Source organism: Prionailurus bengalensis, chromosome A3, assembly GCF_016509475.1.
Source record: "Prionailurus bengalensis isolate Pbe53 chromosome A3, Fcat_Pben_1.1_paternal_pri, whole genome shotgun sequence".
Taxonomy (NCBI): domain Eukaryota; kingdom Metazoa; phylum Chordata; class Mammalia; order Carnivora; family Felidae; genus Prionailurus; species Prionailurus bengalensis.
This window is the reverse complement of record NC_057354.1, coordinates 102812815-102839344: the sequence shown is the minus strand read 5'-3', so window position 1 is coordinate 102839344 and position 26530 is coordinate 102812815. Positions and strand designations below refer to the sequence as shown.

Genomic DNA, 26530 nt, shown 5'->3' with positions numbered 1-26530 from the left:
CCAAGAACAGTTGCCCAGGAGGAAGGAAAGGCAGCCTAGAATAGTCTCTTGGGGCTCGTACAGTCTGCTCAGGCCAGGTGTCCCTTAGCAGAACAAAGAATTGAAGAAACAAGTGTCCCTCCCCCTCCCCCCTCCTTGTCTTTATTTGAAGCATTTCTGAACAACAAATGCAAAATGAGATTAGAATATAAACAGCTAGGTAACGCCCCCAGTTCGGTTGTGTTTCACCGGAGGAGCCCTGGCAAGCTCAGGAACTGCCCTTCATCTACAGGGACCACGTGACCAAAATCAAAGTCGTACATGAAAGTCATTTAAGATCTCTGAGCGAAGGCACAGCTAAGCACCAGCTCCAGAATGAGGGCCTCCTGTCGGAAGGTGAGCATCTCAGCTCAGCTCACCAGGCCTGGGAGGTCTCCCTCTCTCTGCTAAGGCGGCTGCAGGAAGGAAAATCTATCATACTGTGGCACCAACCTTCTGACATACAAAAGAACTAAGTTGAGAGTAAAGTAGCTCAAAAAAGTGAAAAATTTTACCATACTTGGGGGGTAAATTAATATTAAATAGTTTAAAGTTTATGCTAGAAAACTGTGGCAAACTATAGTCTTAAAGCAGTAAAACAAACAGTCCCATGGGGATATTAAATTGGAGAGTAAGCCCGGCGAATTATTAAATTCTGAGAGCCCATGATCTGCCTGTATGTTATACAGTTTTTTCCAGGTCACCCAGAGAAGGGTTGTTTCTTCTTTCATGGAGGATCTGAAACATCTTTTTTTTTTTTTTTTTAAGGCATTAAGAAATTATGACTCAAGGATTTTAAACCCTAATGTGACAGGCAAAGCCTCATTTTTACGGAATATAAAACACTCTGTTTCTTCCACTTCTAACAGCTCGTTAAGAGAAGCCACCACCAAATCGTGTTCCTGCAGCATTTCTGGGTAGCGGGACACCGCTCGCTCAATCCTCGCCGACCGGCGCACGGGAGTGATCAGCTTCATGTCGTGCACTTCTGCTATTCCACTTATCCTGTGAGACAGAAAGAGGTGCATTCCAAGTCTTATTATGTCTTTTGAAGTTCTACCTATTGTTCTTAATTTTTTTCTTATTCCCTGATAAGGCACGGTAGACATTTCAATGAAAGCTGATGTAAGAGGATGTGTAGAGCAGCTCTCGTACCAAGATGGCTTTTCCCTGATTGTCAGAATGAACGGGGCGGTGTCCATCTGCTCCTGGATAGTAGAAGCATTAAGGATTTCCTGAACGAACTGTTAAGTTTGGTTTTTACTTGAAGTCAAATACGTGGCAGTTGGTGTTTGTTTATCCCATAAACTTTCAAAGAGTTGACAGGTTTTGAGGAAATTGGGCCTTGGGGTTGGACTAATGAATTCTAAGATTCTTTCTAGCTCTGACAGAAAATTATTCAAAAAACACTTTTAAGATGGTGGACGAAACCACGATTTGAAACTGGAACAAATTGGGCACCTTCCTCGTAAGCTTTAATGCATTCCCATAAAAAGGAACCCAGAGGCTAGGTTGCAGAGAGCTTTCCGCGCAGCAAATCTGGTCTACACCTCACAGACCCACTGATGATGTCAGCCTAAGCAAAACTAGCCTATCAGTCTGCTAAAAACTCTCCTAATAAATTCCAGATTCAGCAAAAGGTGGTTTTCGGATCAACTGCTTGCCTCCATCTGTCCATGAGCCAAGTGTAATGCCGGGGCCGAGAGAGGCCGGCAGGGACCGACAACACAGAACTGTGTGGTCCTGGTACTTTTGTTTGGGATTCGCTTTTAAGATCATGAACAGAGACTGATGTTATATTAATGTTTTAGAAAATGACATTCGTACCCTGACACAGTTCCTATGGATTCTACCTTAAACTTAAACTTACACACTCTCAATAAAATGAGCAACTTCTGTCTAGTACATCCTTGACTGCGCTCCCTGTTCTTACAGGGGGATTTGCTGTCCCTTCTCTCCCACAGCTAGGGAGGTTGCCCCTGCTTGGCACTCGGTGTCCCCTCCCCGTGCGGCTGGGAGGAAAGGGACGTCGGATCTGTAAGCGCAGGACAGATGAGGGTGAAGAGGTAGGACGGGATCCAGGAGGGAGGGGGGAATCCATTCCAACAGTCTCCAGACTCCTGCAGCACCTTCCTCAGGGCAGGTCAGGTCTCCCTGGGAGTGTGTGAGGGGGATGGTGTGTGTGCACAGAAAGCACACAGATCTTCCTGTCAGTGGTCCCTCCCCTCCTCAGCTCCTTCCCTTAATGCCAAAGATGGCTTAGACCACCTGGTCCTCACATGAGGCAGAGGGTCTCCAAAGACAGCTGGTACTCTGGGTCTGTGCAAGTCAAACTGAGAACAGGGCTTGAACTAGGCCCGTGGACACAAAGCCCGCTGTAGAGTCAGCTTACCTAGGGATCGGGGCCACCTGTAATTTGATACCAGGATGGTTATCCTGCTCGGCCTTGGTTATTTGGGGTGTTCCTGTAACCTGTTCTCTCTCTTTTAGAGAAAGACAAGACTTTTCAGATTCCGTTTTATTGGCCAGCTCTTCTATTGACGTTATATTCGTCTCAGCAACTGAAGAGTCAGAGGTAACTCCTGTGTATGCAAGGTCAAGTAGGAAAGTGAGGTTTAGCAAGTTAATACTGAAACTAAAAGTCAATAAAATGACAAATCAATATATACAATGATTTCTCAATTAAAATAAAGAGGAACTGATTTGAAATGGGACATAGAACTAGTTTTTCCTGCTCAGCCCTCTAGCAATGCCCTGCTACATCAGGCCATCTTTCTAACCTGCCCTCCAGGCAGTCTTTGGACCTTCTTGCCACTTGAGATGGATCCTTGATACCTTTTCAACATTCTGAACACATTCCCCCCTCCCCCCCCCCCCCCCCCCCCCCGTCTCTTATTCTCTCTTGAGAGAAGTTCCCTTAGGGATAATCATTGGCCTTTTACCCTTATACCATATCTTAGGTCAATTTTCTTGACTCACTAGGGTTAACATCCTCTCCTACCCTGGGATGAGATACTATTACTCAGACCTTAATCCCCAAAGTAATGGGTTAGTTAGCTATCATTCCACATGACTTGATTGTTTCTCAAAGTTCAATCTGTCTTAAAGGAAAAATATTTGGTCACCTTCCAAGATCATAAAAATAATCTGTTTTATTTTCTCAAGGTAGCTTGTTTTTTCTTGCTACTCATATAACAAACGTAAGCAATTATAGTGGGCCACTCACTGTATTTGGCACAGTATTTTTCATAGAAGAGTTCTCTAAATGTTCTGACCAGTGGTTAACTAAGTGAAAAGATGCCTGCTCTGGCCATTGTTAAAGGTGATAATGTGAATTTGGGTGTGTAAGTGCTGGGGGGTTGTTATGACGGAACATGGAACTCACTCCGAGGCATCTCTCCCTTCTGCCTCAGTCTTGTCTGAGAAAGAGCCGCTCGTCTTCTCCCACCTAGAAATCCAGGGAAGCAAGACACCCTCCTCTAGGCTGCTCTTGTGAAAACAACCTTTGTTTGGTGTTGAGCAGTACATTTACTTGTAATAATAGAAATAGATCAGCTGATGATGATGGCTGAGAAAACTAGGCCATGGAAACCAAGAAGTGAGAGGCATTTCAGGGGACTTTTAATTCATTTCTTTTTTTCTCTATGTGTTCCTCAATGACTTTTACGTGAGTGGCTGGAGGGAGTGAATTTAAATGCAAAAAATACCAATACCTTCTGTGGTTCTGTTTGTGTCTTGCAAAATATTAAGAACAACTTCACGCAACTCTTGTATTGGCTGGAAGGAAGAAAATACATAAACAGTATTAAAAACTTGCATGGGGAATATGATCCAAGCAACTTTGCTTAACATCAAATGAACTTATTTTTATAATAAGAATGTTTCCTTTTTTAATCTCTTGCCTAACAATAAATAATATTTAAAAAATTTCAGATTTATAGCTTTAGGTGAAAAATGAAGGAACAAAGAAAATGTTGGTTAAATGCTAGCATGCTTGACTTTAAAGAAGAGATGTGCTTATGGAAAGTTGTCTATAATGACATTTCTCTAAATTAATTAATTTTCCTATTGTCTCATATGATCCCACTAAGGATGTGTTCCCACATAAAGATTCTGGCCCAAAGATGTAAAGTTAGCTATACAGAAAATGCAGCATGCGTTTTTAGTGTTCTCTTAACTGAATTTTTGTTTTTAATCATAAAAGGCATATACCTCATTACAGAAAAATTGAACAATAGTCAAACTTAAAAAGAGAAATCACCCATAATCCCATCACCCAAATATAGCCATTAGTTAGCATTTTGGGAAATTTTCTCCAGCATTTCCTTTCTTTCTTCTCTTATTTAGTAACATAACATAAAAAACATAACATTAAATATAACATATAAAACATAATATTAAACATAGCATAAAAAACATAACATTAGGAAAAAACCATTACAGAAAAGTAATTTTCTGGTAAAATTATCTGAGATAGCCTTCCTTTTTCAAAGTATGTAAACCATGCCATGAGCCATAACATCATAAATGAACTGTAGTTTCTCATAGGAATATTCTATTTGGACGTTGGTCTTTCTGATCTGGGATTCTGTATCAAATAAATAATAGATATCAACTAACAATAGAGCATAAAAACAAAGCTATTTATACAATTTTCATAAAGTCTAATGTGCTTTAAGCTTAAGGGAATGGCAATAAATGTACAGAACATATTGCAAAAAGCCTGAATTATATAAAAAGTTTATCAATCATATTTTACATTTTTACAGGCTTCTAGTTAAAAATGATAGACTGAATATACATTTATTTCTTAAATGTTTATTTATTTTTGAGAGAGAGAGTGTGCATGCGGGGGGGGGGGGCGGGGGGAGGGACAGAGGGGGACAGAACATCCAAAGCAGGGTCTGTGCTGACAGCAGAGAGCCTGACGAGTGGTTCCAACTCACAAACTGTGAGATCATGACCTGGGCCAAAGTCAACACTTAAGGGACTGAGTCACCCAGGTGTCCCTGAATATATATATATTTCTAATCCCTGTTGAAACTCCACTGAAATGGTAATGGGATTAAAGGAGGCAATGACGGCAAAGAATAGAAAGACAACAAGATTTGGAAGCTAGAAAGTAGAAGGAAGAGATGACCAACTTAACCAACTTGAAAGAGCCAGATCCTAAACTGGCAATGTAGCTGAGAAACAACATGATTCAACCCCAGGGCCTTTAAAGGCTCAGGAATGAATGGTCAGGTCCAAATCAAGAGGACTCTTGAGCATCTGTCCAGCAGTCAGACCTCCAACTCTTTATCCTAATAGAAAACTGGGGATGTATTTTCCAAGTCTCTGGGGAATATCATGCATGTCTGAGGCTGAAAGAAAGGGATACATGAAAATTTCCATGCTGAAGGTTGAGACTCCCAGATCTCTTCTCCCTCACAACACTGGTAGCCTGGTTTCCAGCTCCCAGGAAGAGATTGGAAGATCCTTCTTTAGAGAATATGGTCAGTTTTATCTATCTATCTATCTATCTATCTATCATCTATCCATCCATCTATTTTTTAAGAGAGAAAGGGAAAGAGAGAGAATCTTAAGTAGGCTCCACGCCCAGTGTGGAGCCTGATGAGGGGCTCAATTTCATGACCCTGAGATCATGACTTGAGCTGAAATCAAGAGTTGGATGTTTAACTTGCTTAACCAACTAAGCCACCCAGATGCCTCTGTCTAGAGCTTTTACTAAGCTTTTTCAAACCCACCTCTTGGTAAACAGCCCAGTTTTACTGACATCTGAATAAAGCTTTTAATGAATAGAGAACAAAACAAAATAAGACCACCACTATCACAACCAACAACAACAATAAAAGATAGAGAGGAAAAACAGACAATGTAGGAAGAAAAGGGAATCTGAGGATAATGGTGAAAGGTCCTAGGATGACCGGCAGCAGAGACAGGTTAAAGAGAAACCTGATGAGCTTGGAACATGTCAGAAGGGCCTGGGAGAAGGGTCTCGAAAAAGAAATCGATAGGATATCTGATGTTTTGAAAGTAGTGAGAAATTTAGACAATTAGACAAGAGTTTGGGAATTAATTTTATAGTAATAAATACTCAGGAAAGTAAGCAAAGGGAAAACAAGACAATAATTAACTTCAGAAATAAACATTAAAAAAAAAAAAGAAAAAAGGGGCGCCTGGGTGGCTTAGTTGGTTGAGTGTCTGTCTTTGGCTCAGGTCATGATCTCGCAGTTTGTGAGTTCAAGCCCCGTGTTGGGCTCTGTGCTGACAGCTCAGAGTCTGGATCCTGTTTCAGATTCTGTGTCTCCCTCTCTCTCTCCCTGCCCCTCTCCCACTCATACTCTGTCTCTCCCTCTCTCAAAAATAAACATTAAAAAAAAATAATTAACTTCAGGAAAAGTAGAAAGTTGTGCATGAAAGGCAAAATAATCATAGTATACACCACATGGCTCAGAGCAGTCATGTATTTCTTATATATTCATAACAGTGTAAACACAGGATTATTCATAACACTAGTAACCAGGATTTCCATAAGACTCTAATGGAAATATGGAGGATGGCAAAAGTCTGCAGGCATGTGTCTTTTGGGGATCCATGCAGGCGTGTGTGAGAAAGGGGGTGAAATCCTCATCCTGCACAGCTGGAAGTCTACAAGTCATGTCTAAAACTGAAAAATCAAGAAACAGAAAAACAAGCACACTATGTGAAACTATTCAAGGTAAATATGAAAATAACCAGTTTGCTCCAGGAGGTGGGAAATAGGAGAGGAGGGGCACAGAGTCCTCAGGGAAAGAACCTTATTGAACTCTTTTGACTATTTATGTGCATGTACAACTCTGACTTTGAACTCTCATGGGAAGAGGTACGGAGAAATATAAAATGACGCTGGTAAGTGACATTTAAGTGAAAAGAGTTATAAAACTGCTGGATGCAGTCTTTGTTAAAAAAAAAAGTTATAGAGAAATGATGGTTTTACTAGGTTTTAGAATTAAATTTATTTTTCAGGCACTGGCTCTGAATTGTTGCCATGTGAATATTGATGTAGTGGGCTTAAGGTATTTTTTGGTTCTTCATGGTGAGGTATGACTTTGTAAGTACTGCATATCGATGTTATAACTTTCCATAAGTGCATATTTCTACAGTGAGTGTAAAGTGAGACACAATCACTTGACAAGAACAGTGATTCTGTTGGTTTACATGTAACACTATTTTCTACCAAATAAAATTTTAATTAAATGTACATAAAGGACATGCTGTGTTTCATACTCTGTGCATAACTTTATGATGTGAATTAGAAGTTTCACATGGCATTGTATAACTGCCATATTGTAAACAACAGAGAACTCACACGAGAGAATTTTCAGGAAATCACCCACCCGAGACAGATACTCACTGTTGCCCCATTTCGAATGGCCTCTTCATACAGCCCAATGACATCAAAGGTACCTTTACTGGCCAATAACTTTGCTTTGCAGATCCAGAATTTAGCAAATTTTTTGGCCTCAGGAATACTGGACAATATGGTAAATACTTCATTAGAAAGTATATCCTGTAAAAAAAAAAAGCCAGAGGTAATTATTACCATCTTGCTGTTATTCTCACATCTAGTATTTATCAGAGAAGTTTGGCAGGAATCAGTCTGATCATTTTTTCTTAATTTTAAAAAATTTCAATTTTACTGAGGCACAATTTACGTATAATAAGAGGCATCCATTTAAATAGTATATTTCAATGCACTTTGACACTAGTCATTAAATTTTAAGAGTTACATGAGACCAAATAGGAAAATGTTTATCATAGCTGAAGGTAAGGAATATCTTTACATTTTTATGCAAAACCAAACCCAAACCCAAACCAAACCCTAGAGTAATCAACATTCATATACTTCTCATATATGCATAATAATTTCCATATATCTCTAATGGAACTATGAAGAATGGCACAGGTAAGCAAGGGTCATAGGGGTGTATATATGTGTGTGTGTTGAGGACCCATGCAGGTGTATATAAAAAGGGCTAAATCTCACAAAAAGTAACTTTATTTATTTATTTATATTAAAACATTTTTTTTAATGTTTAATCATTTTTGAAAGCAGACAGAGACAGCACAAGCAGGGGTGGGGTGGAGAGAGAGGGGGACACAGAATCTGAAGCAGGCTCCAGGCTCTGAGCTGTCAGCACAGAGCCCAATGCGGGACTCGAACTTACAAACCGCGAGGCCATGACCTGAGCCGAAGTTGGACGCTCAACCGACTGAGCCACCCAGGTGCCCCTATTTATTTATATTTAAAAAAATATTTTAATGTTTATTTATTTTTGAGAGAGAGAGACAGAGCACAAGTGGGAGAGAGGCAGAGAGAGAGAGAGAGAGGGAGACACAGAATCTGAAGCAGGCTCTAGGCTCTGAGCTGTCAGCACAGAGCCCAACATGGGGCTCGAACTCACGGAGTGCAAGATCATGACCTGAGCTGAAGTTGAATGCTTAACTGACTGAGCCACCCAGGTGCCCCTCATAAAAAGTAAATTTAAAATTGCCTCACTGATTTGGTGTCCTTCTGGCCTGTACCTAGAGCAGAGCGGTGCCATGGACCAGAAGGAATATGGGGAGCTACCATGTCTTGGCACACTCAGCCAAGCAGAACCTCCTACTCCTCCTGCGATGGGGGAGACCCAAAGGTAACCTCACAATCAAGAATCATCAGTGTTTGAGAAAACCAACACTACACGAGAGAGGCATAAACCTCAATGGAGTTGATGAGGAAATCAATCAGCTGAAAATGTGGCTGTGGAATTCTCCCAGAATCAATTAAGACAGAACAAAGAAATGAAGAGTATGAAAGAAAATTTAAAAGAGTTCTGGAGGATACATCTATTACTCAGGAATTCCAATATCCATCTAAGAGATGGAACGTTCACCAAGATTGATTAGACATTAATTTCAACATATTCTATCAAGCAGAACACATACAGGCTACATTCACAATGCAGTATAATTAAAAGCTAGAAGAAAGACAGGAAAAAACAAAGCAAAACAAAACAAAACTCTATCTGGAAGTTAAAAGATGTTCTTCTAAGATAACTTTTGGGTTAAACAACTCAAAATGGAAAACTCAAACTATTTAGAAATGAACAACAATGAGAACTTATGTCAATTATTAAGCTATGGTCTCCGAGCTCCAAACCCACCTTGTATCCTCTGCTGTGACACTGGGGCTGGAATTCTGTAAATCACTGTTTTCACAGCAGCTCTATGCTGGGCTCTGCCAGTATGCGGGGCTAGAGGGAGATGGGGATGGAGAAGAGAGGGACTTCCTCTTTCCCATTTGCTTTCGTCACCCCAGCAATGGTCCTTCACTCTGGCAGCAGTAGTTGGTTCTAGCCTCAACCATTTTTTTCTGGCATTTACAGATCCTGCCTCACTGCACTCTTTCAGAGGCAAGAGCACCAATTGGGTAGCATCCTTTCCTCAAGGTCTGAGATCCAGCCCTGCTGGGCACCTCCTCCAGTTCCTGTGGTCCCAACATCTGCTGGGTAGTATGCCCTCCTTGAGAGTTGGAGTTTGTCTCTCCTAACTTCTAGGTTCGGACACCCTCAACCTCTCTTTGTTCCTCTAGACCCAGTGGGTGCTAGCTGCTTCCTGAAGTTATTGCCACTGTTACCTTAGGTTCTCTTTTGCAGTCAGCCCTGTGTGTAGTACCCATACCTCTCCTGATGGTCCCTTTACCATTTTTGTGCACACAGGCTCAGAAAGTGCTTTCAAGTCCAACAGCCAGCATCTGCTCCTCTTTGTATGTGTCCAGAGAGTCAAAGTGCCTGGGAATTTTTGTCCGCCCCTTCCCCGCCCGCTCCCCCCATTAGTCAATGACCATGGAGGTATTACTAGTATAGCTTCTTTGCCCCTGATCAGGATGACTCTGAGAGGTCTGGTCCATAGTCTCCAGAGCTCCCCTGTGGGATTTTGCCAGTTATAGTCATTGGATTTTGCTCGATACCACATCCTACTTGGCCTCCTGCCCTTCCTGGCCCCACATCCCCACTCCCCTCCCAGTTTTCCTTGGGATCCTCTTCCTAATAAATTACTTTCACACAAATTCTCCTCTTAGATTTGCTTCTAGGGAACTCACATAAGACACTGTGAAACCAACCTTTACATTACATTCTTTCTATTAAGATACCTGGTGCAGTTTCTGTTTTTCTGACTTGACTCTGACTAATACAGAACATGACCTAGTCAAACATAAAGGATATGACCAAAGCTAAATTCAGAGGCAAATTTATAGCTTAAAAAATTTTTTTTAAAAATGTTTATTTATTTTTGAGAGAGAGAGAGAGAGAGAGAGAGAGAGAGAGAGAGAGAATGTGAGTGGGGGAGGGGCAGAGAGAGGGGCAGATGGAGACACAGAATCTGAAGTAGGCTCCAGGCTCTGAGCTGTCAGCACAGAGCCCAATTTGGGGCTTGAATTCTTGGACTACGAGATCATGACCTGAGGCAAAGTCTGATGCTTAACTGACTGAGCCACCCAGGTGCCCCAAATTTATAGCATTAAATTTATTTTTAAGAAAATAAGAAAGACTGACATAAATGATTTCAGCTTTCAACTAAAAAGGCTAATAAAAACCAGTAAACATAAAAATAGTTGCAGACATTGATGCAAGAGAAAAAAAATCAATAAAACCCCAAGATAGCCTTTTAAAAAGATTAATAAAGAAATCTTTAAATAAAAGGCATTAAATTACTAGAATTAGCTCAAGAAATACAAAACCTAAATAGATCAATGATCACAGAAAAAATGGAAAAGATATACCCAAAATTATCCCATAGTCCAGATAACCTTATGGGCAAGTCCTTACCACACCTTCAAAGAAAAAAGTAACTCTCATGTTGTATAAACTATTTTTAGAGTACAGGAAAAAAGGAAAATACCCAACTATTTGGCAAAGCCAACATGATACTAATATTAGGGAAACACAAGAAAAGACAACCAAAGAACATACGTAAAAATCTGGAATAAAATAATTGCAACTCACAAAACTATATATTTAATTTCTCTATGTATCTACATGGTATGTACATACATAAAAGCTGTCTGGATGGATAACTGGCAATAGTGGGCATCTTTTGGGAGAAGCCTGGGATGCCTAACTGTGTGTGTGTCCCTGTGCATGTGTGTGCGCGCATGCTCAGTGGGGAACACTGGTCATTTTCTACAGTGTTTGAAAGGTTTTTATTTTTTAATTTAATTTAATTTTTTAAGACATGTTTAATTATTTTTGAGAGAGAGACACACACAGAGTGTGAGAGGGGGAGGAACAGAGAGAGAGGGAGACACAAAATTCATAGCAGGCTCCAGGCTCCGAGCTGTCAGCACAGAGCCAGATGCGGGGCTTGAACTCACAAACCATGAGATCATGACCTGAGCCAAAGTCAGGCGTTTAACTGACTGAACCACCCAGGAGTCCCGTAATGTTTTTAATAATAAGAATGTATTCATGCATTTTCTTTAATACAATGAAAATACAAGAAAGAGCAACAACAACAAAAGAATGGAACTTTAATTCCATAAAGGAGAAATAATTAACGTTTAAGTGAATTTTGTGAGAAAATTGCCTGGAGTGGACCTAAACTGAAGGTTTCCTTTTTATGTTTCTGTCCAACACCACCAGCCAAAGCACAGAATTGGGTTTGCTTCAGGCAAGGACCTTAGTGTAGACATCTATCCAATTATTTTTTATTAATATAATTTTCCTTCAAGGTATCTCCTGAGGATCATACCCTTTGCTTACCATCTCCTTTATCCTTATCTGCAGAATCCAAGATACAATTTCAATGCCATTTATAGCCACCCAGTCTTTAGGATAATCTAATTTTACACATGACCTTGACTTTGACTTCAGCTTCATATCCAAATGTCAAATATTTACTTTTTTGACCTTGATGGCGAAAAAAGGCAAAACTCCTTTGGATCCCTCCAGAGGCAGACTGCTTGGGTTAGTTTTCCAACTTCTTTGTGCCTCAGTTTCATTTGTAAAGTGGGCATGGTAATAGTTATTATGATAATTGTATGAGATAATATAAGTAAAGTGTTAGAACAGTGCCTGGCATACAAGAGCTATTGTTTAAATGCATGCCATTATTATTAGTGCTATTCTTCTTCTATATAAAAAGAGCAGCTGAATTTCTACTTAGACGGAGGTTATCTCTCTTACACTGTATTTAAGAAAAATATTTAAAAACTCTAAGACTGCGGGCCAAGCTTTGGGAGCTTACTTATACTCACCCTTTCAATGAACTGCAGACATTCTGTCAGAGTGTTGTTAATTTTATTGGACAGTTCAAGTTGTGCTTTCTTTTCTTCATCTTCTTTTTCCATACTCTTCCAGAATGAAATATTCATTTCCTCTATTATTTTTCTTTTTGTTTTAAGTTCCATAGGAGGCCGTTTATAGATTTTCCCCTTAGATTTCTGCCATTCTTCCAGTTGTTTCCTGTCATAAAATTAAAGGGGTGGGGTGGAGTGGAGTGGGAAAATGCTTTAGGTTTCTTTTTGTATACAGTCACACTCCCAGAGTATAAGGTATGCATGAATGGAGTACCACTACATACCTTCAACAACATACAGAGTCAGGAGAATGGAATTAAAAACAATTTACAAAGGGGTAATGGCAGCATTGGTTGCTCCTACCCTTCAGAAGGCAGACTGCAGAGGGATTACTAGGATTACTAGTGGCTAGTATCTCAGTCTTCAAATTCCTCAACTTTCATGATTATTCTTCATTCTTTTTTTTTTTTTTTTCATTATTTTTCTCTAGAAATTTTCATTTCTCCTGTACATTACCTCTGGCACTAAGACATCCCTCTAGCTCTGAGATGACGAACTCAGCACTCCATTTCTCTTACCATAAGCTCTCTATCAGCCACTCAACCTGACCCACCAAACCTGCACTCTGCCCTCAGTAGGGTCTTGGCCAGAGTGACCCACTTTGCCCAGTTCCTTAGCCCTCTCCTACTGCACACGACCCCCTTTGTTCCCAAACAAGATCACTAATTTCAGGACTCTTAAGTAGCTAGTCTCCGATGGTGCCATGTCTGAATCCTTGCTCTCCTTCACTCTCCACATTCTCTGCTCCTGCTTCTAAGCAGCCAACAGACTGCTGTTGGGGGAGGCACCAAGACCTTAGACTTAAGCATTTGAATGTAGGCTCTTCAGCTTCTTTACATTACTACATGTTTATAACTCACAGATGTACATTTCAGCCCAGATGTTTACAAAGAGCCCCAAGCTTTGTAAAACCCAGTGCCTAGTTGCTATTTTGTATTTGATGTCTGGCACGCATTTCAAACAAAGCTCTTGATTGTCATCTCCAAACCTATTCCTGAACAGTCTTTTCTACATTGATAAACAGTGCCCCAATCTGCCCAGTTGCTAGGACCTAAAACTAGGAGTGGTCTTTGAGTGGTCCTTTCTTCCCCACACCCGACACATCATGGTACAGGCTTCTAGCTCTACTACTATCATCCTAGTTCATATCACTTTAACCTTTTGCCTGAAAGGCTATAGCAGCCTCCTTCTTAACTCATGTCCTTGCTTCCACTCTGACCCTTATCAAATACATTGTGTGCACAGTAGCCAGAGTGATCTTGAAAGTGTGAAGCAGACTGAGTCACAGCCAGGAACTTCCTATGCCTCTTGGAATAAAATTAAACATGCTTTCCGTGCCTCTCCAAACTCATGTCATACCACTTTCCCTCTTACTCTTCCCCTCCAGGAGCTCTGGTAACCCTTCAGTTACCTGACCCATGCTCATGCCTGCCTCAAGGTCTTGTAGTATCATTTTTATTCAGTCCTCTGCTCAAATGACACCTTTTTGAAGAGGTAATTATCTCTAATTATTCTGTCTGTTTCATCAATGTGTTGATTTTCTGTCTTCTCCACTAGGATGCAAGTTCCATGAAGGCAGAAACCTTGGATGTCCCAGTGCCTAGCGCAATGTCTAGAACACACAAGTGTTCAGCAACATACAGTAAACTTCACCTTTTTAAATGTACAGTTCTGCGAGTTCTGACAAATGCATATGGTCATGTAAACATAGCAACAATGAAGATATAATACCTTCAAAAATGCTCCTCATGCTCCTTGGTAGTCAACCCTGCTCTTCATGCCCAGCTCCTGGTAATCACCGATCTGTTTTCTGACCTTATGGTTTTGTTTTTCCCAAATGTCAATAACTAATTAACCTTCTTGTTTCCTTGACTCCAGAGCACAATTCATAGTGCTTGTTTCAGCTCCAACTGCCCTGCTTCATCTACATGCGAACCACCTACTTAATGACAGAAGCTGAGATGTTTGGCATGTGCTTCCCTTATGCTCCTGGCATTCTTCCAATCTCAGCCTTCCTCCCAATCATGAATGAACAGGGAACTTACCTTTTTTAAAGTCAACTTATTCCCAGGACCTCAATGCTATGATTTTATTATTCTAGCACTTTCCATAGATACATCAGAGAAAAAGCTCCATTAAGGTAGACTTGTGACTGTGTGGTCACCACTGTATCTCCCAATGCCCAGCACATGGTAGGTGCTCAAGGAACACTCCAGCAATGAGTGAGTGATCTATCGCTCTCCATAGATTCCTCTTGTATAATCAAATGTGGTCAGCATTCCACACACTGTCTTAAGACCCATCATCTATTGTCTGGTCTAGACTACGAGCTGCATGGGAGGGACCCTGACTTCCTCATTCACCAGCTTGGGGTCTTTGTACTCAGTTTTCTTTTTGCTTAGAAGGGTCATCCTTCTTTTTGTCACTATCCTTTTCCTAGACCAGACGTCATTGTTGAAAAGTACCTCCCTAACCCTTCTCTTCTATCTAAAGAAGTCAGCCCAGTCTCACTCTCAATCGCATCATCCTAAATTAAGCTGTTTATTTTCTGTCTCTTCAGGAGGGCAGAGAGCTTGTTGGTGGTGGTCAGGGCTGTATTCAGAGAACAGATCCTGCCCTCACTTTACCCTGCTGTACTCTTTGGCTACCATCTAATTTTACATGTTCTTTTCACCCTTGTCAGTCAGGAATCTCCCTATTTTCTACTCCAACCAAGTTGAAGTCTACTCCAATACACAGGTGCTTCTCCTGGGAGGGTCACCACATTATGAGACTATGTCTGGTCCTGGGCAGGAAGTGTGAAATCCTTTGGCTTGGTTTCAAGCATCATGCATGTTGATGTTAACCCCCAGCACCCAGAGATACTGATTTCTGTATGTGAACTGATTTTCTTCTTTGTCTTAGCTTACTTTCCAAAACTTGGCCTGCTCACACTCATGGAAGTTTCCTGTTCCTTCTTCCCTGACAACTTTTCTGGATTTAACCACTGGTCTGCTTCAGAAGGGACTACCAACTCCCCACTTCCTAGCTATGTAAACTCACTACTCAGGCTCCTCCTATTTTGCCCTCTTCTATTGTTGTTCAGTCCCTGCAGTCTACTTGTTGAGTAGGCTACATCTGCAATTCCTATTTCTTTCTTTCTTTTTTTTAAAAGTTTTAATTTTTTAATGTTTATTTTTGGGGCGCCTGGGTGGCTCAGTCGGTTAAGCGGCCGACTTCGGCTCAGGTCATGATCTTGTGGTCCGTGAGTTCGAGCCCCGTGTCGGGCTCTGTGCTGATGGCTCAGAGCCTGGAGCCTGTTTTGGATTCTGTGTCTCCCTCTCTCTGACCACCAACCCCCCCCCCCCCCATTCATGCTCTGTCTCTCTCTGTCAAAAAAATAAAGTTAAAAAAAAAATTAAAAAAAAAATGTTTATTTTTGAGAGACAGAGTGTGATGGGGGAGGGGCAGAGAGAGAGGGAGACACAGAATCCAAAGCAGGCTCCAGGCTCTGAGCTGTCAGCACAGAGCCTGATGCAGGGCTTGAACCCATGGACCACCAGATCCTGACCTGAGCCGAAGTTGGAGGTTTAACCAACTGAGCCACCCAGGTGCCCCTGCAACTCCTATTTCTTATTCAACCATTTTGTTTCAATATCTTTTTAAAAAATAAATTATTTTCAAGTATCCAAAAAATTACAGAGAATAATTTATAACACCTGTATATACCACCCAGCTCTACCAAGTCTTAGTACTTGTAGTATTTGCTTCTAATCTGTTTTATAGGGTTGTAGCTAAAAATTACTCAGAAGCCATTATTTATGGCCTATGTCCTGACTGAGTATTCCTGATGGTCAATATGCTTAATCATCTAAAACTGCAAAATCATGGACATAAAGCAAAGTACCTTCGGTCCTCTGCTGTGATCTTCTTCTTAATATTTGGATTGGTTTGGGTCCCATTTGGGACTCTTCCTCCATGTATGGTTTTGTTACCAGCTTGAGTTTTGGGAGCTGTCTTATTGAGAAAATGGTTCTGGGGAAGAGTCTTTTTCAACTTGGTGTCCAAAATCTGTGCTTTTTGTTGACAGCTCTTGCTGCATTTATTCCCATTGGTTCCATTTGCTGTTATGTTAGGGGTGCTTGGAACGACTGAATTGAAACTGCCAACTATCAAATTAGGCCTTTGACTTATGGCTTTTGATTTTTGTAGTGCACATGATGTCCGAGGTCTACAACAAGGTTGAGTGGATTTCTGATCTTGCCTAGTGTTTGGATGTCTGTTGTTACAGCCTCCCGGAAGCACACTAGGGCATGTCCGGGGTTTGGTTTGTTTTACTTTCTGTTCAGTAACAGTGTGTGACTGTACCTTAGTTTCATTTGGTCTTTCGTATTTACCCCTATTAACCTTTATATCCTTTATGTCCTTGACCACTGGTTTCCTTGATGCTTGAGTCCTACTAAGGGTCTGAACGTAGTGATAGGGAGCCGTCTTTGGGAGTTTTTCTCCTGGTCTTGCAAGGTTTGTTCCTCTAGAGAGTTGCTGTGACTTTACTGGTGGAATCCTAATTTGTGTTTTTCCAACAAATTGTTTATTAACTCGGTCTTTCAGAAAAGCACTATTCCCAGAACTTTTGCCCAAGGCTTGTTTAGGAGCCAAACTGCTCTTGGTTTGATTATAAGACTTAGTCTTTGGCTTACATATTGTCCATAATTCAGGATTTGACTTCCTTTCAGAGTCTAGTAAGGTTTGGGGCAAGTTTTCTTTGTTTATCTCTTTTAGAAAGCTATCTAAGGATTCATTTTCAACATGGTTACAGTCCACAGAGTCTGCACACTTAGCATTTCCTTGATCTGCTACCTGCTGCTTTGCAGTTTTCAGTTCCTGTATATTAAGTGACCCCATAGTTTCTGTAGGCAGTTCGCCAGTAGTGGATGATCCCTCTTCATGGTGTTGTTGACGATTGCTGGAAGGCTTAGAGTTTAAGTTAGAAGAAATACATCCTGAAGTCAGCCTTTTGCCCAGAAGTTTTGGTGGCTCCGACTTTGGCTTCTGGGATCCTGGGCCTTTGGCAGGTCGGGGCTGGAGTTCAGTGCTGATGGGTCTTGTAGCTTTGACAGGCAAAGCAACATAATTGGTAACATTCTTTTTGGGTACAATAGTCTAAAAAGACAAAGAAAAATATCAAAAAGTAAATTTTATAACAATAGTTCATTGCTTTTAAAATAAAAAAAAATAGTTATTTTACTTAGAATTTCATTGAAGAAAGCCGAATCTGGGAAATAAAGTCTCGCTAATAGATGATCTTTATAATTTGAACTCCTATTAGAAATATATCAGAATATTTTAGCTTGATAGAATTAAGCAGAGATGCAGTGAACATATAAAAATTGCTGTTTAAAAAACAAATTTGCCTCAATTGAACAAGTACTTGCTGGATGCTCATTATGTCTCAAATGAAGTGTCCTTCTAGGGACTCTGGAAAAATACACACATAATAAACTTATGTTAGGGTGTCTCTCAACTTCCTCCTAGTAGTAGAGTGTATTGCTATACTTTTTTTTTTTTTTTTTACACAACATTACCTTTGTAAAGGTCACAGTGTAACTCAAGAACCTTTGTTTTGTCCCTGGATATCAGTGGCAAGGATAGGTAAGTGGTAGATGCTGGGAGGCCGGAGACACTTTGGAGCAGTTTTCAATTAAATCTAATATCTCAGTAGAAAGTCATATTTGTAAAGTCAGGACAGGGTTTTAAGGTTAGATTCTACATTATTAACAAGTAAATGTTTCAGCCATGTGATTTAATCTTGGATAAGAAAGGCAGGGATAGATTATAGAGAACTTCAAAAACAAGGGAGGGGAGTTTAGAATTGATATGGTAGGGGCGCCTGGGTGGCTTAGTTGGTTAAGCGTCCGACTTCGGCTCAGGTCATGATCTCATGGTTTGTAAGTTCGAGCCCCACTCTGGGCTCTGTGCTAACAGCTCAGAGTCTGGAGCCTGCTTTGGATTTTGTTTCTCATTCTCTCTCTGCTCCTCTCCCACTTGTGCTCTGTCTCTCTCTGTCTCTCAAAACTAAATGAATGTAAAAAAAAAATTAAAGAATTGATATGATAGATAATAGGAGCAAGCCACTGTGGATTCTAGAGCATTTGCATCGAAAACAAGTATTCAGAAAGGAGAATTTGGCAGAGATTTGTAGATTATACTTCTCTAGGGGAAGATATGGGAGTGATAGAGTTACCACTCTTTATTTTTGATTTGGTAATATTGTTGAGAATTACTATGTGAACTTTGTGAGTGTGTAAAGAAAGTCTGTAACCAGAACCATGTGGCATTAAGGGCAAAGAGATGTTCACTCTAGAATGGTATGTGTAGGGCAGTGTTGCTGGGGTGAAATAGGGGAGGGTTAGAAGTGGGAGCCAGAGAGATGGATGGTATATGCACATGGCTATAGCTGGGTTACTCCTTGAGCCCCAACAATTACATCCACCCCTGATCCCTCCATTATTGCTTACTGAAGAGGCAGGGATATGGTATCAATGTTTCCAAACATATGCTATTCCTTAGTTGTTCTCTTTTTTTTAATTGAGATATAATTTGCATCGCCTAGAATTCATCATTTTTATTTATTTATTTATTTATTTATTCATTCATTCATTCATTCATTTATTTGTTTGAGAGCGCAAGCGAGGGGAAAAAGAGCAGAGGGAGAGAGAGAGGATCTTAAGCAGGCTCCGTGCTGAGCACGGATGTGGGGCTTGATTCCATGATACTGGGATCATAACCTGAGCTGAAATTGAGAGTGGGACACTCGATTGACTGAGCCACCCAGGTGATCCTAGAATTCACCATTTTAAAGTGTATAATTCAGTGGGTTTTAGTATATTCACCAGGCTGTATAACCATCATCACTGTCTAGTTCCAGAATATTTTCATTACCCTAGAAAGAAATCCTATACCTGTTAAAAGTCACTCCTCATTTCCCTCTCCCTACAAACTGTGGCAAACACTAAAACCTCCTTTCTGTTTCTATAGATTTGCCTATTTTGGACATTTCGTGTAATGGGATCATACAGCATGTGGCCTTTTGTTTCTGGCTTCTTTCACTTAGCATAATGTTGTTGGGACTTACCCATATTGTAGGATGTATCAGTCTTTGCCACTTTATTTTTCAATAATAAAGTTTATTATTTATTTTTTAAAATCTTTTTTTTTTTTTACAGTTTATTTATTATAAAAAAATGTTGCTATCAACATTTGTTATAAGCTTTTGTGTGAACATGTGTTTTCAATTCTCTTGGGTATATACCTAGGAATGAAATTGCTGGGTCCTATGGTAACTCCTGTGTTTAACTTCCGAGGAACTTCTAAGCTGTTTTCCAAAGTGGCTGTCGCATTTTACATTCCACTAACATTGTATAAGGGTTCTAATGTCTCCACATCCTCCCTAATCCTTGTTATGCCTTTTTTGATTTATGCCCATCCTAGTAAGTATGCAGTGGTATTTCATTGTGGTTTTTATTTGCATTTCCCTCATGGTAATGATATGGAGCATCTTTTCACGTCCTTATTGGCCATTTGTATATCTTCTTTGGAGAAATGTCCATTCGGATCTTTTGTCCATGTTATTATTATTATGATTATTATTATGATTATCCTTTGTCCATTTTAAAGTTGGGTTGTTTTTTAATTGTTGAGCTGCAAGAGTTTGTTATATATCCTGGATAGTAGGTCCTTATCATATATATGACTTGCAAGTATTTTCTCTTTTGTTCAGTTTTTATATCTTTATTTTAGATTAGCTTGGCCTTGCTAATTTATTGTAAGTGGTAGAACTGGTCTGCAGTTTTAAGTACTACATTGAGAGAAAACCTAGGCTTAGAAGAGTCATCTGGCTGACAGAAGAGCCAGCAATCAGTATGCAAATACAGACCATTAAGGTCAGAATTTTACTTTATTATAAGATTTTATTTTTAGGTTGTCTCTGCACCCACTATGAGGCTTGAACCTATAACCCTGACATCAAGAGTATCATGTTCTACCGACTGAGCCAGCCAGGTGCCCCCAAGGTTGGAATTTTAGAGATCATTAAGTTGAGCCCCTTCACTTGAGAGGGAAAGTGAGTTGCCCAAGGTCAGGCAGGGTGTTAGAGGCAGTGCTGGAGCTAGAACTTCAGTCTCTGAACTCCTGGTCTCTGACAACTTACCTCAGAATTGATGGATCAAAATGATAAAAAAATTAAAGAATGTACAAGAAGGAACAATCGATTCAAATTGAATTTGGTCACTTTATTCTGGACATATGAAGCCAGGGGAGGGAGAAAATATACAACATACAATATATGACAAGGGTTTAAATCAAGACAGACTTACTGAATGTATACTAGGCACAGTGCCAGACTCTAAGGGGACGCAAAGATGAGAAGAGAAGACACCTGTCCCTGAGGAGTGCTAATAGAAAAGATACATGCACAAAAAATGATGATATGATGAAATAAGGGCTATCGTAGGGCTGGGAGAAATTGTAGAGCTTATCTCATCAGTGTTTTTTTTTTTTTTTTTTAATTTTTTTTAACATTTATTTATTTTTGAGACAGAGAGACAGAGCATGAACGGGGGAGGGTCAGAGAGAGGGAGACACAGAATCTGAAACGGGCTCCAGGCTCTGAGCTGTCAGCACAGAGCCCAATGCGGGGCTCGAACCCACGGACCGTGAGATCATGACCTGAGCCGAAGTCGGCCGCCCAACCGACTGAGTCACCCAGGCGCCCCACTGAGCCACCCAGGTGCCCCTCATCAGTGTTTTTCAAGCATTTTTGTTCATACATGCCCAAAATAATTTTGACAAACTCTGTACCCTTTCATACTTTTTAGAGTTAACATCTAAAGTTTTTCATTGTTAGTTTAAATAGTTGCAAAAGATGCAATTTCAGGCACACAGTCAATATTGACATCTTAAGATAAAATGAAATTTGATACTATAATCCCTTTAAAAAATTGTACAAACATACTTCTTTAAAATTGAAAATGTAACACGTTTCCTTTATTCTCTTGGTATATTTTCATTCCAGTTCACCACAAAATTTCTTTCCTAGATTTTTGTGCTTGGCAGTATATAGTTCATTAGCCTATCATACTTCTCAACAAATATGCATATGTTTATAAATTTATCTTATTTGTATTTGCCATAACTAGAAATAATTCAGCAAAAGAAGATAAATGTTACTGATTTTGACCACTAATTATTATTATTATTATTTTTTAAAAGTTTATTTATTTTAAGAGAGAAAGAGAGAGAGAGCGTGTGTCAGGGAGGGGCAGAGAGAGAGAGGGAGATGGAGAATCCCAAGCAAGCTTCATGCTGTCAGCACAGAGTCCAATGTGGGGCTTGAACTCACAACCATGAGATCACGACGTGAGCTGAAACCAAGAGTCAGACCCTCAACTGACTCACCCAGGCACCCTGATCACTAATCATTAAACATGAAAAGGAAAATATTTTTTCATAAAGAAATAGAAATGTATCTCTTAATGAGTTGGTTGGAGCTCCCATCCCTATAATTAGTTTATGTATTCATTGGGAGACATTTGTTGCTGGAATGAGACAGAGGTTTGCATCAATTTTATTCCTTTTTCTTTTTAAATAAAAACATTGAGAAAATTTGTTCACATTACTAAGTAGATGGGTTAGTATCCAGAATACATAAAGAACATTTACAACTCAACATCAAAAAAACAAATATTCCAATTAAAAAAATGGGCAGAAGGTATGAACAGACATTTCTCCAAAGAAGACACATGGCCAACAGACACATGAAAAGATGTTCAATATCACTCATCATCAGGGAAATGCAAATCAAAGCCACAGTGAGATATCATCTCAACCTGTCAGAATGGCTAACATAAAACAAAACAAAACACAACAAACAACAAGTGTTGGTGAGGACGTGGAAAGAAAGGAAACTTCATACACTGTTGGTGGGAATGCAAACTGGTGTAGCCACTGTGGAAGTCAGTACGGAGGTTCCTCAAAAAATTAAAAATAGAATTACCATATGATCCAGTAATCACACAACTGGGTATTTACTCAAAGAATATGAAACCACTCATTCAATAGGATATATGCACCCCTATGTTTATTGCAGCATAAATTCCAAAGCCAAATTATGGAAGCAGTCCAGTGTCCATCAATAGATGAATGGATAAAGAAGTGTATGTAAATATAATGCAGCCATAAAAAAGAAAGAGATCTTGCCATTTGCAACGTGGATGGATCTAGAGAGTATAATGCTAAGCAAAATAAGTCAGTCAGAGAAAGACAAATGCCATCTGATTTCACTCATATGTGGAATTTAAGAAACAAAACAAAGGAAAAAAAAGACAAACCAAAAAAACCAGACTCTTAACTACAGACAGCAAACAGACGGTTAATGAAGGGAGGACGGTGTAAGGAGGGAATGGGTGAAATAGGTGAAGATTAAGAGTACACTTGGCTTAATGAGCACTGAGTAATATACAGAATGGCTGAATCACTATATTGCATACCTGAAACTAATTTAACACTGTATATTAATTATACTGGAATTAAAATTTAAAAAATAAGTTCATGAGAATAGAAGATGTTTTGTCACAGCCAGTAAGTAGTAGTCAATTCTTTGAACTCATCTAGAGGCATATGCTAAAAATCACAGTGATCTCTCAGCAAAAAATTATTTTTAATGTTCTACTAGATGACAATGTTGAGTGCAAAGAACTGGAAGCCACCTGAATTGAAAAAGACTTTCTCAACATCGACACCATTATTTCACTATTGTCCCTTGACGTTGTACTCTGTAGGCATTCCCATCTCAGGGCAAAGCATCATATTGAGATTAGGGATGAAGGGTGAGTGGTTTGTCTAAAACAGCAGAGAAAGAAAGAACTGAAAAATGGTAGAAGGATGATATTGACAAGGGAGGTGGGAAAGGAGAAACTGTATGTGAGGCACATTCTACAAATCAATTTTAGGCAAAAGTGTATGTGGAAGTTGAGGACCTGGAAGCTGATTCTGTTAAACTGTGAACCTATTGGAGATACTTTATGTACCTCCAGAGGAACATATATCCCAGTCTGTAGACATTTCTAAATGTATTTCAGTGTATACTAACTCAATCTCTTCAAACAACTCTATGAGATATCTCCTATTATTTCCATTTTACAGATAAAGTTCAATAATTTGCCCAAGGTCATTTAGCTGGAAAATGAAGGAGTTAGCATTTGGACGTAGGCAGTTTTTAACAATTATACATTACTATTTCTCAGTAAATTTAAGAGCATGGCTCCAAGGAATCCTTTCAAATCTTGGTTCAATATGTTAGAACTGCCAGAGACGAACAGAAAATGAAAAACCTTGTGTGTTTCTTTAAGTAGAAGCACTGCAGTAAGAGTGTGCCGGAAAAACTTTGTTCAAGTCTTAAGTCTGACTCTTACCGGTTATATAATTTTGGCAAAGTACTCAATCTCCTTGAGCCTCAGTCCTCTCATTTGTAAAATGAGAATAACAATAATGATATGTATCTTCTGGGAAGGGTGTCACAATGTCCTGTTTTTCACAAGATAGTTTTTATTTATGGCTGTTGGCCCAACATAACAGTACCTCCTTTTACTCTCAAAGGTAAATGGACATTAAATCATAAGGCCACCTTTCTTATAGGGTTGTTTTGATTATTAATTATGATGTTGTGTATAAAGTATCTTGCCCAGTATCCGGATAATAAGCACTCAAATGTTAGCTATTACAATTAGGTATAAACATGTTTTATAAATTGTAAGGCATTATACAATTGTCATGATGACTATTATTTGCCTAGTCCTTTTAGCTCCTCCTATTTCATAATTGCCTTTCCCACTTAATTTTTATCTTCACAACTGGGTAAAAAAGATAGTTAGGTATACAGTATTGTCAGCTTCTAGAGAAGCCTCTGGGAACTCTGAATGAGGTTTTTTGTTTTGTTTTGTTTTTCCTTTAAGATTTGCATGCTACACTAACTCAATCTGCATAAAGTGGAAGTCTAACCCAATGACTCCCAACTGTTCACATCATGATGTACCAATTTTGCCTTATATACCTTTTCTTTCCTTCACAGGGTCTAGTGATGTTATACGCAGCCTTTCAGAAGGCTAAATTCTCCCATTTAAGCCTTGGGAATTTGAGAATACTTTACTATTCTATCCATAATCTAGCTGCATTGAACCGTTTGGGAAGCATATCTTGTTAAGTAGCTTGGAAGATACAATAAGATGGTCCCTTTTAATGACTACAGAGCCATTTAACTTCATGGCAGCATACCAAAGTGGTTAAGATCACAGGTTCTCACTCTGTCATGTAATAACTATGTGACCTTGGGGAGTTACTCAACCTTTCTGTGACTCAGTTCCCTCATCTGTAATATGGGGCTACTAAGTACCTACCTCATAAGGTTGTAAGGACTCAATAAGTTAATGTAATGCTAGATGCATAGTAAATATTCCATTAATGTTAGTTATTAAGAGGACCAATGTGCACTTGAGAATTTTTTTTGATTAACAAAGCCAAACTATAATATGCTGTACTTTTCAAAAAGTGGTTCTGTCTCTTACTAAACCAAATTGATCTTTTATTTATGAGAAATATCTTTGCATAACATAGTCTTTAGGTTGCAAACATCTTTGTTATTTTTATTATTAATCATCTAAAATGATTATTATTTAAAAGACTAATTTCTACTTACAGATTTAGAAGGTGGAGGATTCAGACAATTATTCTTGGCTTTTAGGTAAGGCCTGTAAAAGACAAAATAAGATTAATTCTTAGTCCAGAAGGATCAGCAAGGCTTGGGAAGTATAGTAATTAAAATTTATTATGATTATGGGGCGCCTGGGTGGCTCAGTCAGTTAAGCGTCCGACTTCGGCTCAGGTCATGATCTCATGGTCCGTGAGTTCAAGCCCCGCATCGGGCTCTGTGCTGACAGCTCAGAGCCTGGAGCCTGCTTCGGATTCTGTGTCTCCCTCTCTCTCTGACCCTCCCCTGTTTATGCTCTGTCTCTCTGTCTCAAAAATAAACATTAAAAAAAATTTTTTTTAATTTATTATGATTAGAATTTTAAATCATTGGAATTTCTGTAGATAGTAAAATATTTCAAAATTATATCCAATAGTCTCATTATCCCTTCATTAGTCCCACTATTCTATTCCTCAGACTACACCACTCTTACCCATGTTTTAGTAATCATTTTCAGAGATGTCCCACGCATAAATATAGCATTCTAACTAGATTAATGAAATGTAGGTGTTTTCTTCATATTTGCATAGTCTTGTTCATTCGAACTACAATCCTTGAACAAGTACAATGTGCCAGGCACTAGAGATACAATGTCAAATAAGGTAATTAACAGCTTCTTTAAAAAGTTTAAGTGTCTTCAGATAATGAATATTCAGAAGTGAAAAAAGAGATACAACTAAAAACACAGGAGCACATATGAAATCTAGCCAGTGAGACAGAAAATGTAAAAAGGCATAGGAAAATAGAGGAGCATTTAGAATGATTCAATCTGCATGGATCAAAAATAATTCACACTAACAGGGACTTTGATCATGACTTGCTGTTAGTTTCCCCCATCTTGAACATAAACCCTGGAGATGCCGGGGCCTCTTTGTTTTGTTAAGCACCAGATCTCCAGAACCAAGAGTGACTGATACATTACAGGTATTAAATAAGTATTTGTTGAAAAAATGAATCAGATTTATTGAATCAAGGAAACAGAGTTAAAACCCCAAAGTAAAAGGAAACTAAAATATAGGGTCCAAGCTAGCTTTGTAAAGCTTCATTTCCAAATAGAAATTTAGCAACACGCCAGGGGGAGAATATATCAATGCTAAGCAAGAGGGACTAGTAACACCACTACAGTAGCAAGATGTTGACAAAAGACAAAAGTGAACAGTCCTATTCTGTCCACCTCAAGAGTAAGTGCTAAGAGAATGACCACAGAGGTCAGGCTGGAGGATGCTGGTGTGCAGCTATGGAGGACTGATTATAACTGGCTCTCCTGCTTTAGCAAGGAACAACAGAACCACGGTCACGCAACTCTTCGACCTTTTCTAGCCTTCATGAGAACCACTTTCCCAGGGGGG

At 39.4% G+C, this 26530-nt stretch overlaps 1 protein-coding gene across 3 annotated transcripts in view; it reads right to left on the bottom strand.

The window, feature by feature from the left end:
- Positions 1-676: 676 nt before the first annotated feature.
- Positions 677-26530, bottom strand: part of CKAP2L (cytoskeleton associated protein 2 like) — a 28292-nt gene continuing 2438 nt past the window's right edge. For all 3 annotated transcript variants that reach the window (XM_043603970.1, XM_043603972.1, XM_043603971.1), the window contains exons 3-9: positions 25131-25182; positions 16287-17542; positions 12299-12506; positions 7415-7570; positions 3732-3795; positions 2411-2600; positions 677-1023 (exon numbers count right to left, since the gene is read on the bottom strand). In XM_043603970.1, the coding sequence (XP_043459905.1) occupies positions 798-1023; positions 2411-2600; positions 3732-3795; positions 7415-7570; positions 12299-12506; positions 16287-17542; positions 25131-25182 (2152 nt within the window). In that variant the 3' untranslated portion in view covers positions 677-797. The remainder of the gene's footprint in view (positions 1024-2410; positions 2601-3731; positions 3796-7414; positions 7571-12298; positions 12507-16286; positions 17543-25130; positions 25183-26530) is intronic.